Source organism: Rattus rattus, chromosome 1 (assembly GCF_011064425.1).
Source record: "Rattus rattus isolate New Zealand chromosome 1, Rrattus_CSIRO_v1, whole genome shotgun sequence".
NCBI lineage: Eukaryota > Metazoa > Chordata > Mammalia > Rodentia > Muridae > Rattus > Rattus rattus.
Genome location: NC_046154.1, coordinates 157,648,064 through 157,666,567, shown reverse-complemented (window position 1 = coordinate 157,666,567; position 18,504 = coordinate 157,648,064). Strand labels below are relative to the sequence as shown.

The 18,504-nt window shown below is 41.3% G+C and overlaps 1 protein-coding gene across 1 annotated transcript; it reads right to left on the bottom strand.

Annotated features, from left to right (window-relative positions):
* Window positions 1–4,634: 4,634 nt before the first annotated feature.
* LOC116906761 (zinc finger protein 709-like) lies at window positions 4,635–17,652 on the bottom strand. The gene is made up of 4 exons (XM_032909602.1): window positions 17,522–17,652; window positions 8,398–8,524; window positions 8,159–8,219; window positions 4,635–6,231 (listed from the first exon to the last, which is right to left on the bottom strand). The coding sequence occupies exons 1-4, from the start codon at window positions 17,522–17,524 to the stop codon at window positions 5,076–5,078; spliced, it is 1,347 nt and encodes a 448-aa protein (XP_032765493.1). The 5' UTR covers window positions 17,525–17,652; the 3' UTR covers window positions 4,635–5,075.
* Between the last annotated feature and the right edge of the window lie 852 nt (window positions 17,653–18,504).

Genomic DNA, 18,504 nt, shown 5'->3' with positions numbered 1-18,504 from the left:
GCTCGCTGCTTTTTTGTAGTTTACTTTCTGTTGCAATAAAATACGGACCAAAACAACAATAGCAACAACAAAAACTTGGGACTGGAAAAGACTTATGTTTGGATATTTTACCATCGAAACAGAAGAGTGAATGGATACACCGCTGTTGCTGAGGACCCAGACTCAGTTCCCAGCAGTCACAACAGGTGACTCGCAACTGCCTCCAACTACAGGGGAGCCAGCCTTGTCTTCTGATCTCGGGTGCCACATACTCCTCCAGTACCTATAAACTCATGTGGGCAACACATAAACAAAAGAATGAGGAAATGCTACTGACTTTCAAAGGGTGATCTTAAACTGGACATCAATATGCAGTGTACTTTTGGACGATCCTGTCGCACAGAAACCAGGTAGAGCACAGATCATTTGAACAAGCATAAAGTTGCCATCACATCATACAGCAGTATGAAAGTCAATTAATTAAGCCATCTAATGGCTTAATTAAAACCAGACAGGTGATTTGTGTCCAAATATAGGTTAATGAAAATGAGCCTGTCATTGCAGGTAGGAAGGCAGTTTCATAGCGTGCAGTCACCAAGCAAAAGTGGGATTCATGGCTTTGATGAAGAAAAGAACTTTAGGCTCAGCCAGTTAGATTTGAGATTAAAATAGAAAGGGGCACAAGGGAAGAAAAAACAGTATAACCAAGAGCATGGAGGTGGGCTTCCCAATGGAGAGTTGCAATTAAATGCCTTTATAATGGGTGTGTTTATTTTGGTGGCTCTCAAATAATTCCTTTAAAGGTTGCTTAAACCCTCTTCATTCCTCCCTCCAATAAACAAACCCTTTTAAAAGCACTTCTTAGAGAGTACAGTCCATGACAAAACTTAAAAGTTAAAGAATTCTGTTTGATAAACACATCTGTAGTGAGGCAGACTTCTGTGGCTAATTGTACAGATTTGGGAATAAGAGGCAAATGCTAGAAAGTCAAGAATATACATCGTTTTAGTCTTAAACAAGAATATTTGTTATTATTATTATTATTATTATTATTATTATTATTATTATTATTATTATTCCTTCTTTGTTCTTCTCCTACTTATGACACAGGGTCTCACTGTGCAGATTAGGCTAGTCTTGAACTCATAGAGAACCTCCTGCCTCTGACTCCCAAATATTGGGGGGTTAAAGGTGTGCACCACCATGGCAAGCTTTTCAATTTGGGTTTTATCAATGGTACCTCAAGTTTCCTGCTTTTATGAGCAAAGAGAATCAGAGACTCTGTGTGTGTGTGTGTGTGTGTGTGTGTGTGTGTGTGTGTGTGTGTGTGTGTTTCGTTTTCCATAATTTTCTCCTTCTGGCATGCTTCCATTTGAACATTTTTAAATTTAGCCTGAACTTAGCTTTGGAGTTCAGTAGTTTTCAATTTCAATTTACGAACTCATTTCATTGTGAGTTCATAAAAGCAAATATCAAATTTGAAGAACATTTGTATTTACTGGAAGACTGTTCAGTGCATCACAGGAAACACTTGAGTATCTAAGATATAAAAGCTAAAACTCGTCCAGATGACTGGAATGAACCACACACTTACTTAGGAACAGCATTTTTTTTTTTTTCCGGAGCTGGGGACCGAACCCAGGGCCTTGCGCTTCCTAGGCAAGAGCTCTACCACTGAGCTAAATCCCCAACCCCAGGAACAGCATATTTTATGATGAGAAATGTTAATGCACTTGCAAAAATATATAATTCTGATCTGAGCAATAGTTGTAGATAAAGGATTGCCCAGTGAGACTTGAGTTAAACTCCTCCAGAACCTAAAGGAAGCGGCAGTCACACACCTGTGACCCTGTATTTCTACAACAAGACAGGAAGTAGAAGCAGAAGCCCCAGAAGTTCACAGGTCAGCTAGCAGATGCAGCAGAAACGAGACCCTGCCTCAGGAAGATGGAAGGTGAAGACTGACACCCGACCTACACCCATGTTCTGAGCACATACATATCTACACACAGACTTTTAAAAGGTAGATAGTTCTTAATTCGTAGTATGGATCGAGACCAAACAACAAAACAAAACACCAAAGCCCCAAACATTCTGTACGTGTCTTTGAAATGTGTAAAATTGAATAAATTTTGTAAAGCTGAAAAAGAGCAAAACTTCTCTTTCAATTAATCAGACATCAGGGATTTCCAAATAGAACCAAGATAATTATTAAAGAAGGTATTTACTAGATTGTCATACATGATTGGGGCTGCTTATACCAGAGAGCAGAGAATTTGCTAGCTGCCCGCTCTAAAAGCTAAATGCCTCAGGGGCCCTGATCTGAGGCCGAAATACTGGAGGCTCCTCGAACGTCACTAGAACTAAGTCCAAGTCAAGAGGAAGAAGACAGGGGATCACAGTAGCATCAACAGATGCACTCAAACCAAAGGGAAGGCAGGTATGTGCCTGCTGTTTTTTCCTGAGAATTCATCCAGGATGTTGTTAGGAATCGCTGCCCACATTGAATATGAGTTTTCTCCTCCAAGTCACTGTCCTACATATCACTCCTTCCGTGGAGATTTCCTCACCAATATCCAGGTGCGTTTCATCAGTCAAGTAAGCAACCAAGAACAACCACCGCTAGTCCCTCCCTTGTGAACTTGACACCCAATAACCTATGTTATACACAATTTCTGAATAGAGACAATAACAAAGTTATCTCACCTAACATGACTTTCATGTACAAATGAAAACGCGGTGCTTCCTCAGAATGGGTGTCAAAGTCCCTTGAGGAAAGCTTATTCACTTATTATACCATAACTAAATATGAAAATACATAGCAATACCGTCTTATTAAATCAATAAACAGATTACATGGTAAAGGAAGAGACAAAAGAAAACATGAATATCTGCTTACTATGTGTGTGTATATGTCTTAGCCTCACTTCCTGTCATAGTGACAAAATATCCAGGTAAAAGCAACATAAAGGAAAGGGGGTTTATTTGGCTCATAATTCCATCACCGTGGGGAAGTCAATATGGCAGTAACTTGAGCAGCTTTCACATTACATCCACAGTGAAAAGCAGAGAGCAGTAAATCGATGCATGTGTGCTTGCGCTCAGATAGTTAACTCTGCACTTGTATACACTCGTGGATTCCAGTCCGGAAATGGAACTTCCAACAGGGGGAGAGTCCACCTCATTTATCCAATCAAGATAACTGGCCACAGGCACTCTCAGGGGCCCGTCTCACAGGTGATTTTAGATTTGTCACATTGGCAATCAACACTATCAAGTATAAAAATAAACCCATATTCTTTTCTTCCGTTGTTTTTGAGTCAAGGTCTCCCTCTATATCCCTGGCTGTTCTGGAATTCACTATGTCAACCAAGTTGGTCTTGAATTAAGTCATTTGCCTTTGTCTCCTGAGTGCTGGGATTAAAGGAATATGCCACCACACCCAGTCCAACATACATACTCTTAACAAAATAAGACCCAATTAATTAGAATCCTCACTTCTAAAACTGTAGGCATACCATATTTATAGTACCTTCTCATATCATTGTGTATTTCTTCCTCTTTAGCAAACACTAAGCATCTTGATTTTTAAAATTTTAATTTAAAATCAATTTTTAGTATAAAAAACCTTACTTGGAAGTAAGTAAATAAAAACATCATATCCCCAAATCAACTAGCTCTTTACAAGTAGTTCTCACTTCCATTCTTGAGTGTCCGAGCCATTTCTACCCTGTTTGGACCGAGTCGTAGCTTCCCATGGGTTTTAATCACCAGACACAGCAATGACAAGGAAATCCAGGAAGAGTCTTCCTTTCCTTGTGTCCTAGTTTGAGTTATTGTTGCTGTTGCTAAAACACTGACCAAATTGATTTGAGGAAAAAAGGATGTTTTCATTATCGTTTATATTCCAGCCCCAAGAGAAACCAGGGTAGAATCTTAAGGCAGGAACTTGGAACTTGGAAGTAGGATCTGAAGCAGAGACCATGGAGGAAGTCTTGAGTCTTGGCTTGCTCCTCATGGCCACTTAGCCTGCTTTCTTATACAACACAGGGCCACCTACCCAGGAGTGGCACTACCCACAGTAGCCCTGTCCCATACATCATTGTCTACAGGTCAATCTAATGGTGATTTCTCTTTCCAGATAACTCTAGCTTGTGTAAAGTAGACAAAAAATAATCAGAACATCTCCATTGCTGAATGGTGTCTCATTCCCCACTGGTCATGTGGATCTGTAATTCCAGTTGACAGTAACAATTTTTAGTTAACTCAAGGGCACAAGGAACGCAGAGTAAATTGGTATGGGGTTGGATATGTGTGGGAGCCTTAGTTTCCAGTTCAAAGGAATGGGTATTCCTCGTGGTAGAACCTTCATATCTACAGAACACAAAAACAGTGTTTGCTAGTGAGTTATAGGGGTGATCCCCACCCCCACTTGATTCCTGGGCCCATGAGAGAAACAGTATTGTGTGAGATGCCAATTTAGAGCACACCCATCATTCCGGAGGCTCTTGTCCTGGAACTGTGACCTAGTGCCAACTCATGTGTTGTTATTTGCCATAACTACATCTCAGAAGGCCATTCCACCATTCAGACAACCAAAATCTTCAGAATGGTAGTGAACAGGGTTAAAAAAAAAACCTCTCTTGCTCCATTGCTAAGCAAACTTCACAGAATTATGTCATGCCACCATTTATTTACAGGAGTTAGACTTAGAAATAGTTTGGATATCTATTTTAGTAATAAACTAATCAGTGTAATATAATTTTAGGATGTTTTCCTTCGGGTTATGTAATTTTTTGGAGCATTCTACATAAATTACTTTGCATTGAACCTTTCACAATGTACATTTATGAGCTAGTGAAACTTATGTGAAAATCCTCAGGTAGTACAGAATTTTAAAACTATTTCTTACAGTCAACTTTCTGAGCAAGTTTTGATATTGGGTGAGTTCTTAGCTTGTCCTTTTTGTTAATGTAACAGTATGACCAGTGGCAGCCCTCATAACTTGATATACTTGTTTTCTTCCCTAAACATTGTAACAGTTTTTTTTTTTTTTAGAAAGGGCACGCAACAAGGAGTTCTTTCACATTTTATGCTTAGGAATTCTGTCTAGCATGGGCCTTTTCATGTATTCTGAGGGAGCCACAACGAGTAAAGGCTTTCCCACACTGCTTACATACATAGGGCTTCTCACCAGTGTGGATTTGCTCATGTCTCTGACAATCACCCAAGGCAGGAAAAGCTTTGCCACACTGCTTGCATGCATAGGGTCTTTCTCCACTGTGAATCCTTTCGTGGCGTCGAAGGGAGCTGTAACCACTGAAGGCTTTCCCACATTCCTTACAGTCATAAGGTTTTTCCCTAGTGTGAATCCTTTCATGGCGTTGGAGAGAACTCTGTATAGTGAAGGCTTTACCACATTCCTTACATCTATAGGGTTTCTCTCCAGTGTGAATTCGTTCGTGTATTCGAAAGGTACCAGAGGAGATGAAACCTTTCCCACACTGTTCGCAAACATAGGGTTTCTCACCACTGTGAATTCGTTCATGATTTCGAAGGGAAGTACGAGTAGTGACAGCTTTATTGCACAGATTACAAACATAGAGTTTCTCTCCAGTGTGAGTCCGTTCGTGTACTCGACAGGTACTTGAAGAAATGAAACACTTGCCACAGTATTTGCAGACATAGGGTTTCTCTCCACTGTGAATTCTTTCATGGCGTGGAAGTGAACTCTGACCGGTGAAAGCTTTCCCACAATACTTACACACAAAGGGCTTCTCTCCACTGTGAATCCTGTCATGACGGCGAAGGGAACCACGACTAGGGAAGGCTTTCCCACAATGGTTACACATGTAGGGCTTCTCGCCAGTGTGAGTTCTTTCATGTCTTCGAACCTTACTTGAAGAAGAAAAGGCTTTCCCACATTGTTGACATTTATACAGTTTCTCTATGATGTGAGCATTTTCATGCTTCAGATAGCATTCAGGATACAGAAAGGCTTTCCCACACTCCCTAAATTTATAGAGACTGTCTTCATATGTCTCATATTCATACGGTCTATGTCCTCGTTGAACAGGAATATGCATATTCAGGGGTGGGAGACCGATAAGGATGTCTTCACACAAATGACTTTCACACAGTTTTACTCCATGACGGGTTTTCTTATTCACCACAGTACCTGGAAACTCGCTGAAGATTTCTTCACATTGTCTACCTTCTCTGGGTTTATACAACAATTCCACCAGTCCACTTCTGTAAAAAGTAGAGGGCACAGATTTCATTTATAAGTTACCAGTCAGGGCAATTGTTCCTACTTTACATGGCTAGAATTCTTTAACATGAATGTGCTAACTGTTCCACAGGATCCCTAGAGAACATGCAGTGTGAAGATATGGTATGCACATAGCTGTTAACACTTTTGCCAAGTAAAATACTCTGTGAGCACTGAAAGCCCGTGCTGTATGTTTGTTTATTATTTACTTGTTTATTTTTCATTACTCATTTGTCCTGCAGTCTCGCTTCTTGCTGTGATACTTAAGCTGGCCTTGCACTAACTACCACCTACTGCTGGAATTGTAGTCAGTCAGTTCTGCAGGTGCCTCTCAGGACACGTATTCTTTAAACACAATGCTTCGATAAAAGTACTTTCAGGTTTTAAAATATTTGCAGGTATTCAGGATATTTTGAAAAGGAAAACCAGTGGAAATAAAAAATTCCTTCAAGCTTTTAAATAATTATTACTGGGTAAGAAGAGGAAACTGTATAAAGTCTTAGAGGAAAACTTTGTGGAGTCAATACTCTCTTCATTTTTAAAAAATATACCTCATACTCAAGCCTCAAGAGAACATCACACATTTTCTACTTCTATTATTTATTTAATCTTTAAAACTATTTGCATTTTTTTAAAACTATAAAGATATGTTTTATTTTGAATTGTGTGTGTGAGAGAAAGAGAGACAGAGAGAGAGAGAGACAGAGACAGAGAGAGACAGAGACAGACAGAGAGACAGAGAGAGAGATGGGTGAGTGTGGATGTGCTAAAGGGCTGATTCCATGCTGTTCTGGGATGGAACTGACTGGGGTCATTAGGCTTAGTGGAAAGCGCCTTTCCTCACTGAGCCATCCTCATCAGTCCATACTGTGTGGGGTGTGGTAAATGTGTGCATCTGTGGGCGTCTGAATGTGGAGGTCAAATGAGAACACCACGGATGCTCTTCTCTCACTCCGTCCGTGTTATCCTCTTGGGACGGGGATCTCTTACTGAATCTGGGACTCATGCTACCCTTCTCACCCTTCCAGTGGCTGATTGCCAGAAAGCCCCAGGAATAGTTCAGTCTCCACTTTAAAAAACATGTTGGTGCTGAGGCTCCCACAGCAAGTGTTCTTACCCCCGACTCACTGTCTGTCCAGCCCCTATCATTTTTATTTGTTTTCCTCCCAGGTCATGTTTCTTCTTTTTTAATTTATTTATTCCCTTTACATACTTACACCCACTCCTGGTCCCCCTCCCCGATCTCCTCCCCCAACCCCTCCCCAGTTCCTTCTCCAGCCCCTCCCTAGCCCCTCCCCCAGCCCTCTTCCCCTTCTCCTCTGAGAGGGTGGAGGACCCCCGGGTATCCCCTAACCCTGACACTTCAAGTCTCTGCATAGCCCATATCATTCTAAGATAATTTTGTGTACCCCAATAATCAGAAAATCAACTGTATTATCTTGTTAATATATTATGTCACCAATCTTCTATGAATTTTTATAAAATTATTTGAGATTAAATTATTTTAAAGTTGGGTTTATTTTTAATATTTCTACAGTCTTAAACAATTTCCTATTTATTTATTTTTATGTGTATAGGTGTTCTGCTTGTATGAATGTCTGCACAACACCTGCATACAGTGCCTGAGGAGGTTAGAGGAGGCTGCCCAGTCTCCTGGACTGGAGTAATAGATGGTGGGTGCTGGGAATTTAATCTTGTCCTCTGAAAGAGCAATGTTATTAACTACTGAGCCATCTCTCTACCTTCCATTCCCAAATTCTTTTTTTTTTTTTTTTTTTTTCCAGGGCTGGGACCGAACCCATGACCTTGCGCTTCCTAGGCAAGCGCTCTACCACTGAGCCAAATCCCCAACCCCCCCATTCCCAAATTCTTAAGCAACAGTCCTCTCGTCTGCAGGGAACAAATTACCTCAGACTTCTCCTAGACTCTTCATCATCATCTTTACTCCTCCGGCCTTCCTCAATTTGTCCTAAAACGCAGAGTCAGAAAAATTATTAAATCTATATTAACCTCTGTAAGTTCAGAGTATAACATGTATATGCCTGGAATATTCACCACATTTACCCTTTATATTCTAAATCAATGAACAGCATTGGCAAGCAAGACAGCTCTCTCATGGTTAAGCAAGGAAATAATCTTATCCTTACCTATAGCAATTAGGTTTTTGAAGGTTTCCTGCATCACATCTGTGTAGAGTTGCTTCTGGGAAGGATCCAGCAAATCCCACTCCTCCAAGGTGAAGTTCACAGCCACATCCTCAAAAGTTAGACAGTCCTAAAATATGCCATATCAGGAAGAAGAATGAGATTCACAGCACTGTAATGTAGACGCATCCTCCAAGAAGTTCACAGGGTATGTGCTCTTCAGAGGTTAGGACACTCTCATTCACCATGCATGACCTCTACCTCTTACACAGCAATTCCTGTATGGGATCGGAACTCTTTGTTAAATAACAGAAAAGGAATACCAATTATACTGCTTCATCTTGCAATCCAGCAAGACTTTGGGGGGGAGGGGGGTACACACATTAACACCTCTCAAGACAGTCCTGTACACACACTGCTAACACCAGCTATCCTGAGTCCACATTTTCTTAGAAATGACTGAACCAAAGTTTGATTTTTGCTGGTGTCTATGTATTGCTCTTGGAATGGATCTCAACAGACTGATAGCAAGGGCTAGAGACTTAAAATGTTCCTGGAGAGTTTCTGTACACAATGTTAGTTGCTTAAGTCCTGCTTTCCTTTTAAATGCTTGAAAATATCCAACATGATCACCAGCAGGAGGTCACTTGACCATTCCCAAAGTGCCATGTGAATGAGTCTTTATTGAATTGCTCTGAGAGTGATTATTCCTTTTTGTCACAACTTGTTATCGTTTGATATATTTATTGTACCTGCACTAAGTGAACACTTCTGGAAGGTACTGGGGTTCTTTATTAAGTAACCACAGGAATTTTGGAGAGTAACTACTAAGCTAGTTACAAATATTACTTTTTAAAAATAAATTAGAAAATGTCAAAGAACAATGAAATGACAGGAATGATGTCACAATTTTAGATGAAATACAACGAGTTCACAATAGCACCCCCTCAAAATTCTTTTGGGGTTTTTGTTTGTTTGTTTGTTTTGTTTTTATTCAAGTAACTTAAAAACCAGGCTGGGACAAAAACCAGTCATCCTCTCCCACAGAACAAGGGGAGGAGGTGGTCTATACACCCTTTTCCTATTACAGTGGGCCCCCCTCTTTCCAAGTAGTGTCCAAACCGCCCTATCCAGGTGGCAGAGCCCCATCTTCCCTGAGCTGGGGTAGTAACCAACCTGCTGCTCCTCAGTGCCACTTTCCTGAGAGTCTTGGAGGGCAGAATGCATTCAGAAGGGAGGATAAACACAGTAGCAGCGATGGTGGGTGTCTAAGGATGAACACTGAACAAGAAGCAACACAACTGTCTAAAGGTAGTTTCTGAACAGAAGAAAAAAGTGGTACCAGAACCTTGGGGGTAAGATGCAGGGAGGCACAAAAGAAGAAGTGGGCAAGGCTAGTTCCTTAGTGCCTCACTGGAGGAAGGAAAAGAACCCAGAGTAGAACCAGGGGAAGTAAGTTAGCACCCCATCCGCCATAGGTGGAGAGAAGTCAGAGAATAGGACCTTACCCTGGAGATAGGTGGTAACTCCCACCTGTCACTCAGTAGGTACCAGGTGAGAGCAAAGTGGGTGGAGCTAACATCTGTCCTACTTGCTGTAGTCCAAGGAGCTTACCCAACCTAGTAAAGGTAAGGTGGAACAAAGTGACTGAGAATCTCACTGGTGACAGTTTGGTGGGGCGCATGCTAGGATCTAAGTATCCCCTGCACTGACCATACCTGGTACTTCAAGGTCAGCCAATGGGGACTGTCAGAATGAGATGGGGCTGGGACCCCTTAAGGCCAGGGAATACTTCAGGACCCTCTTACAGCAGCAGTTCTCAACCTGTCGGTCTTACATCAGATAGTCTACATAATCAGATATTTACATTAAGATATTTCATAACAGCAAAATTATAGTTTATGAAGTAGCAATAAAAATAATTTTATTTTGGAAGTCACCAAAACATGAGGAACTGTATTAAAGGGTTGCAGTATTAGAAAAGTTGAGAACCACTGTATTATGGGATCTTCTTTCTGCTGAGTGAAAGGTCACAGACAAAGTCTCACAGCAAAAGAAAGATGCACCCCTTGGATGAACAGCTTTAATAAATCTAGAACTTGGAGAAAGCTTAAGAAGGTGGCTAGAGTTAAACAAAGTTCACCGACTCTTCAGAGTGCCATAGCTAGTATCCTCCCTGAGAAGAGACCGATCAATAGAGTCTTTCTCTAGCAATCAGCCAATCCATTGTAATCTCATCTCAGGATACTGGCATCCATCCATCACATTGACTGTCTGGTACCACATGGGACACTTTGGGGTAGTATCTCTGACACAAACATCCTGAGAAGTTAATTCTGTATGGAGCATGGGTTGTTAACAAGGGAGACTGAAGAATACAATAATCATACCCTCTGTCACATGAAGCAATTCCAGATGTATGCTGCTTTTCAAGGCTCTGGGGACAGACCTAGAGACTTACCAGGATTGGGGTGAAAAAATAACAATCTGGACAGATTATTTACTGGACAGATTATTTACTGTCAGAATCTGTACAGTAAATATGACAAAAAAAGGCACCATGTACCTTGCTATAAAAACTTCAGTGGGCATCTAGTACAGGAAGTTGGGGGTGGGGGGTAGGGATTGGCACTTTGCAGTGCCTCCGTGGTTCTGGGCAACTTGCTCTGTCTACTGCTCATGCCAAATAACAGCAAAACATTCACTTCCACTGTAGTTTTCCTTATCAGTTCCACAAATCTCACAGGATTCCTGAACTATACACGTGTAGTTTTTTTTTTTAAATCTTCAACAAATTTCTCCCTAATTTGAGGGTGCTACCCATTTCTCCTCTGAACATTGTCTCCAGAATCAAAGTTTATAGGACCAATGTATAAAAAGGAACTGAGGACAGTTAAAGGCCATTTTAGGTAGATCCATATGTAGTGATGACACAGTAGAGTATGGCTAATATGTGGCAAATGAGGTTTAACTCAATATCTTAACTCAAAATACATTAACAAACGACATGGGCCAAGTGGAACCCCAAAGAGAACATTACTTCCCAAGACTGACACATTAGCTGTATATGACTCCTACCGATGGGCATTCTTACTCTATTCTTTTTAAGATGATGCTAATCACACCAAGAAAAACCAATTTTGTGCACTCATGCAACTCCACTAAATGCTATTAGAAGATAGATAAAGCTCAACAATGGAGAGATTCAGAATGGTAGGCAGAAGGGATACTGAGGGAAATGTTATTTCCATAATGAGACAGACCCACAAGGGAAATAACTGTAATTATGTAAACTAAGAACGTTTGTAGCTATAAAGATGAAAACAGACTTTAACAAGTACAGTCTCTTCTGAATGAGGATAATGTGTACGGTAGATTTTTCCCTCTCCCCCAACCCCCCACACCCAGGTCAGGTACACTATCAAAAGAAGCAACAAAGTAGCAATTCTACTACTATTTTGCTACATATTACACATTATGTTCAGTAATTATTCCCTGCAATAAACACAGAAAAACCTCAGAAACAGAGAAGAGGATTCTGAGTATATCATTTTTATAAACAATTTCATTTAATTTCCCTAGCAGTATCACTAATTTATATGTGAAAACTACCTTTTAGAAATGGATGTCCACATGTAACTTATTGCTTAAATTTAGGTTCTTATGGCAAGTGAAGAAAAAAATTCCCTTACAACCAAAAATATCGAGTCTTTGATAAGACAATCAATCATGTGATCATACCATGACCACTGTCCACTCCTCACCTCTTATCCAATTCTGAGATCAAAATTGATAAGCTTTATTTCATTCACACAGACACGCGCACACACACACACACACACACACACACACACACACACACTCACACTCACACCAGAATACAATAGTTTGAAGAGACAACAATAGACTCGTGTGTTTGAACACTTGGTCCTACACTGTTGGCGTTGTTGGGAAAGGTTGTCAAACCCTGAGGAGGTGAAGTGGCTTCATAGCGGAAGGCCTTGTGGTTTTATAGTTGGTTCCACTTCTTGCTGCTTGTCTGTTTCCTGAGGACAGAAAGTGACCAGCGGCCACTGTGCCTTTCCTGCTCTGCTGTATTCCTTCCAAATGTAAACCAACATAAACCCTTCTTCCCTTAATTTATTTCTTATCGGGTGTTTTCTCACAGGAACAAGAAAAGAGGTTACTATAATGGACAATGAAAAGAGTGCCACTCATGCTAACCCAGTGAACATTATCAATATCATGAGATTTACTGAAGTTCTGTACATAAATGTAATATTAGATGAAGTAAAATGATCCCTAGAAAGCAACTACTAATAAAACTACAAGAAGACAAAGAATATAGATAGCGCTGCATATATTAAAGAAACTGCAATAGTATGAAGTAAGCATCCCAAATAGGAGAGAGAAAGCAGCGGTCTCATTGGTCTATTCTAATACTTCATGAAAATGGTATCAACCCCCTACACTCTCTTCCAGGTATAGAAGCAGAAGTAACAATTACTGATCTCTTCATGAGTCTCATCTAGTCATGACAGCATAATAAGATAACAAGGAAGGAAAATCAGACATACATCTTTGGTGAACAAACATAGCTTCTCAAGAAATAACATTAATATTTATCAGTGAGGAAATGGAGTTATACCCTGGAACTACGCTGCATAGCCGTGGCTGTCCCAGAACACACAATCTCGCTATATAAGACAGGCTCACTTCCCAGAAATCTACCTACCTCTGCCACAACACCCACTAGTGCTTCCCAGTAGTGATTGCTGTAAATAGGCAGCACTGAGAGATACACAAAAATAACTTTGTAGAATCCATCACCTAGCGCTTCTCGGCCTTTTGGTTAAGATCAAGTGTAGAATCCATCAGCTAAACAAACTAACATACAAAGGCCATAAAAATAGATAAAAAAAAAAAAAACAAGAAAAAAATAATACAGGAAACTGGTATTGAGAAGGAATAAAACTGATTTTCTTCACAAATAAGATCATGATCTGTGTAGAAAATCCCAAAGGACAAATAAAAACCTAGAAGCAATAGGCAATTTTAGTAAGGTTATGCAACATTATCCTAATACTTGTCTAGATACAACTAAATCTGTATACAACTGAACCATATAATTAAATCTGTAATTAAAACATAATACTGTTCATACAGAACAATGAGGAAAAACAAATGAGAGAGAAATACTTACGTAGACTCATAAAACATGAAGAGTTACATAAAAAATGCTCAATGTCAAAGATAATCTTATAACATAAATCATAAATTATGCCTGCTATTATATTTAATGCTAGTCAATAAACTGAAGTGTTGTTAAATCACAATACACACCTATAAAAGTACAAAATATCTTGCTAAACTTGACTTTACCCATAGTTAAAAAATCACCTACATTTTCTCATTGTGTAAAAACAAAATATGCACCTGGGGACAAAAAAATATGAACAAAGAAGCAACAAAATAAACAAATACAGAACCGTCCCAATTAACAATTCCAAATAAGGAAGCCAATTCCAACACACAGAGAAATGAGATGGTGGGCCAGTTTTATTACCAATTCAGTTACCAATACCAATATGACTTGGACAAAGAAACTACAATGTTTAAAACAATATTAACTGCACTATTTCATCCAAAATTCAAAGGAGGTGAAACCAAATGAAATGTCACTTGGTGTAATTTATAAAACTGTAAGAGAAGAGATGAGAAACCCTCTACATAAAGAGCTGAATAAATTAAAGGGAGCCTCTGGAAGTGGCCAGGGCCTATTTGATCACCAGTAGTGTGACCGCAAGGGAACACACATGCTGTCATTCAAAGTGATTGCTAACTAATACCTTATTTCAAGGGTCCTTGGGTTCAGTAGACGTAAGTGTTTGCCATGAAAACCTGGTGATCTGGGTTTAATCTCTGTGCCCCTGTAAAGGAGGGAGGGGAGAGCTGCCTCCATAAACATCTATCCTGTGACTCCTTTACTTCCTCAGACCTCAGCACTCTATCTACTCATCATCTGACCAGGAACAAACATCACCAACTTCTACAATTTGTATTATTCTTTGCATAGGAGAGAGTATTGAGTCAGGGTCTCACCCTGGAGCACTTGCTGAACTTGACTTTACTATACACATCAAGTCGTCCTCAACCTCATGACAACATCCCTGCCTCAGCCTCCTGTGAATGCATGGCTTGCAAGTGTGTACTCATACACAGAACTGAAATATCACCATTTTATACTCAAATCACAAAAGAAATTTAAAGTAGTTTTGTAGACTTTTATTTTATAGAGACACAATTCTACAAGGAAAACAAAAGGTGATATCAGAGAAACAGCCTGTTTCACGTTTAGGTCACAGGATGCACCAACCTCTGTGCTTAGACACCATGGTCACTATGTAGGTGCCAGCCACGGTGCTTCATTTTAGTGAATCAGGAAATCCTGAGCGTCTGGAAAATGTCACTGGAAACGTCATCCAACTTTGCCCTGTTTTCAGTGTTAACAGCTTCTTTACTGTACAACATCAATTCAAAGTAGTGGTCAAACACCTACAGTTAGTGAGGAGCCTCAATTGTGCTGGCATTTTATGCTATCAGTGCCATTACCAGATTCTCTAATAGCAGTAGGATGTCCTACAACCTGACACCTACACTTGGCACGATCCTGACAAGTTCCAGCCAGTAACATGGCGCGGCAGGACTAAAGGTGCTTGCCGCCAAACCTAAAGACCTAAGCTAGATCCCTAGAACCCTTGTGGTGGAAGAAGAGAACAAATGGAGAGAGGATGAGGAAGGGAGGGAGAGAGGGAGGGAGGGAGGAAGAGAGAGAACATTGATGTTAAGGCTAGAGTGGCAAGAGAGATGGCTCAGTGGTTAAGAACACTGTGCTCTTGAAGAGGACCAGGGTTTGCTTCTCGGCACCCACATGGGGTCCTACGACTATCCTCACCTCCAGTTCCAGGACATCTGATGCCATTTGTTGGCCACTGTGGGCAATGGCCACCACACATGAGATATATACACACATGTACACATACAAACAGTTACACGTAAAAGTAAATGGATTCTTAAATAAATAAATCCTGACGGTTTTAAGGCTCAGTCCCAGTCTACTGTCTCACTGCAGATGCCAGCCCAAGGATCTGTGTACTCTGTCTGGTCACTTCTCCCCATCCTAAAGTGACAGAAGGTTAGCACTCTAAATGTCTAATTAGCATGAGGTCAATGTTGCCTGAAAGAACAAAAGTAGCATGCATGCTTTTAATCCCTGCACTCAAGAGGCAGACGTAGGCGTTTCAGATGAGCTTGGTCTACATAATGAGTTCTAGGCTAGCTAGCCAAGAATACATAGTGAGCTCCAGTCTCCAGAAAAAATAAATTAAAAGATATATAAAGAAAAGGAAGGGCTGGAGAAATGGCTCAGTGGTTAAGAGCACTGACTGCTCTTCCAGAGGTCCTGAGTTCAATCCCAGCAACCACATGGTGGCTCACAACCATCTGTAATGGGGTCTGATGCCCTCCTTCTGGTGTGTCTGAAAACAGCTACAATGTACTCATATAAATATAATAAATAAATCTTTAAAAAAAGAAAAGGAAAACATTCAAAGGCATTCCTACTGTTCAGCAAAGTCAAAGGTCACCTGTCCTCGGCAGAATCTTGGACACTGTCCAACTTTTAAGATTATACAGAAATAGACTGTGAAAATGATAAATCCCGCTCTTGAGGTAATTTCTCTCATACTGCCCAATATAGACATTCTCAGCAGGTACAAATTATACTCTGACTGTCCCACATGCTCGCTATTCGCCTGGTGGAAAACAGAAGCAGCTGAAGCTCGAGTTCCACCCGAGCATGTAATCCTGGCAGTCTGAGGCCTTCTGTCTCACAATACTTGTGTACTCGAGAAACACTTTCCCCCTTACACTTAGACGGTGTTACTTCCAGGCCTGTCCCTTTAAATCTATGACCAACCCAGACACAAACTTGATAAATGCCCATTTGCCACAGGCTGGAGAGATGGTTCGGTGGCTAAGAGCACGGCTGCTCTTCCAGAAGAGCCAAGTTTGACTCATCAGCACCAAGTGGATGGCAGCCCATAGCCACCTGTAACTCCAGTCCCAGAAGAAAAGGCATCTTCTGGTCTCTGTGGCCACCAGGTATGCATGTAGTGCACATACATATACACTGGCAAAACACATAAAAAACAAATAAAATTTTAAAAAAGAAAAAAAATCCAAATGTCCATAAGTCCCAAAGATGTATGGCTGAATAGAACCGGGAAAAACTATTAAGCAAACTTCCTAGTTTTTTTCCTCCAACCACGCTGGTTCTTCCACAGGTGCCATCTCTGAGCCACTCTCAGTAAAAATCAACATACAATCTTCCCTTTATAGTCACCCAAACAACAGGATGACCTCGGGTCAAACTCCCTTCCCTTTCTTTCTCTACCCTAGTTTGCTTGGGGTAGAATATAAGCTTTTAGCCCCTTTCCGCCTAATTACTGGAATACACAAGGCCTTAAGAGTTTGCGCTTGTTGCTATTGCATTACTTTCCACAGTCAAGCCTTCCTCCGATTAGTAAATAATCTTAAAATCACCATCAATGAATGACCCGTCAAAGGTCTATAACAATGACGTCAGAGAGGGGCACACATCTCCTACTCAAACTGCGCAAACGGTTACGTGTGGATTCTAATGAGTTGGGCAGTGTGAGGAAGCGCCGGGATACATGAAGATTTCTATTCCACTCTACAAGTCACTAGGCTGCAGCGGCAGCAGGGTCGAGACTTCAGATGAGCCTACTCTTGAATCTGAAAGGTTCCCAGGAAAACGACTGCTGCAGACAACAGAGACGGGAGTGCAACACCACAGCAGTCCACAGTCCACATAACGGCGAAAGATCCCACAGGACTCTCTGGCGGGCCCCACAACCTGAGGGGACCTGGCACAGCGAGGACGGAGCTGCCGATAGAAAACCGGGTGATAAACGATGGAGTCCCATCGGCTCAAGGAGCCAAGGATTGAGAGCTGTACCACCCCCTGGGGTAGGGGGACGGTGTCTGCCTCAGATCGAGGACTTACGGGAGGCCCGCCCACCTCACGCACCCGGCTCACGCTCACCATGTCTGTTCCTGGAGACTCCTGCAGCCTCAGCCCCCTGCTCCTAGGGCCGAAGGTCTCCGGGCCACGGCGACTGAGGCCCCAAGGCTTCTTCAGCTGACAGGACCGCTGCTCAAGTATGGTCGCGCCAGGAAGAAAGATGGCGGGCAAAGGACTTCCGCCCCGCCCACCAATGCTCCTGAATTGACAGTTCCCACATCCTTAGACACATCTTATACATGCTTCCTAGTCTTCTAGCTAGCCTGAGGCCTGTTTTTGGTTGACCACAAGAACTAAACGACTGGACTCAACTGCTGAAAACACACCCTTCGGTTGCAGGAAACAGAAAAACGAAGTCAGAACCTAGCGGCAATTTGCCAGTCAAAATGTACCCATTGGTATAATAGTGCATGGAAGTTATGGTGGTAACAATTTTCTGATTGTATTTGAGACTGTCCCTCCAGAAGGGAACTCAAAAGCCCTTAGATGGAGAGGTCATAGACCTATTGTTTTGCTATATAGACATAATGTCAAGCTGTCTTATAAATATTTATGTTTATACTCATATATTAGTGCTGCTGTCAAGATTTGTGCTGGCCAAAGAAGCTTCTGTGTGCAGCGGGTGATGTTTAATACAGAAACTCATAAGTGGTCCAAGTTCGAGTATAAGTAACTCTTAAATACTTGCCCCGTCACCCCTCCAAGGCATGGAGAACATCATAAAAGAAGAAAAACAAAAACACCAGCATTGAAGGATGGAAAACAATGTATGAGTGCTGTGCTTTGGACATGATAGAGCTGTTGAGCTTGTGAACTCCAAGCAGCTATAGTTACCTGCACAATGGGCCTCTCAACATTCCATTGTTAGGCCCCACGTTTCCTGAAGAACTATTAGAAGTTAATGGCTTGCTGGAGAAGGGCTTCCCTTCCCCCAGCTTCTGATCCTATTCAAACCTCTTTGGCCTTTTGGTTTCTGGCTGGCTTGACCTTGGCCTTTTTGCCTT

Coding starts and splice junctions, on each gene's coding strand:
- LOC116906761 (XM_032909602.1), bottom strand. Junction 8,220..8,397: donor CAAAAACCTAATTGCTATAG/GTAAGGATAAGA, acceptor TCTGCGTTTTAG/GACAAATTGAGGAAGGCCGG. Junction 6,232..8,158: donor GAGTCTAGGAGAAGTCTGAG/GTAATTTGTTCC, acceptor TACTTTTTACAG/AAGTGGACTGGTGGAATTGT.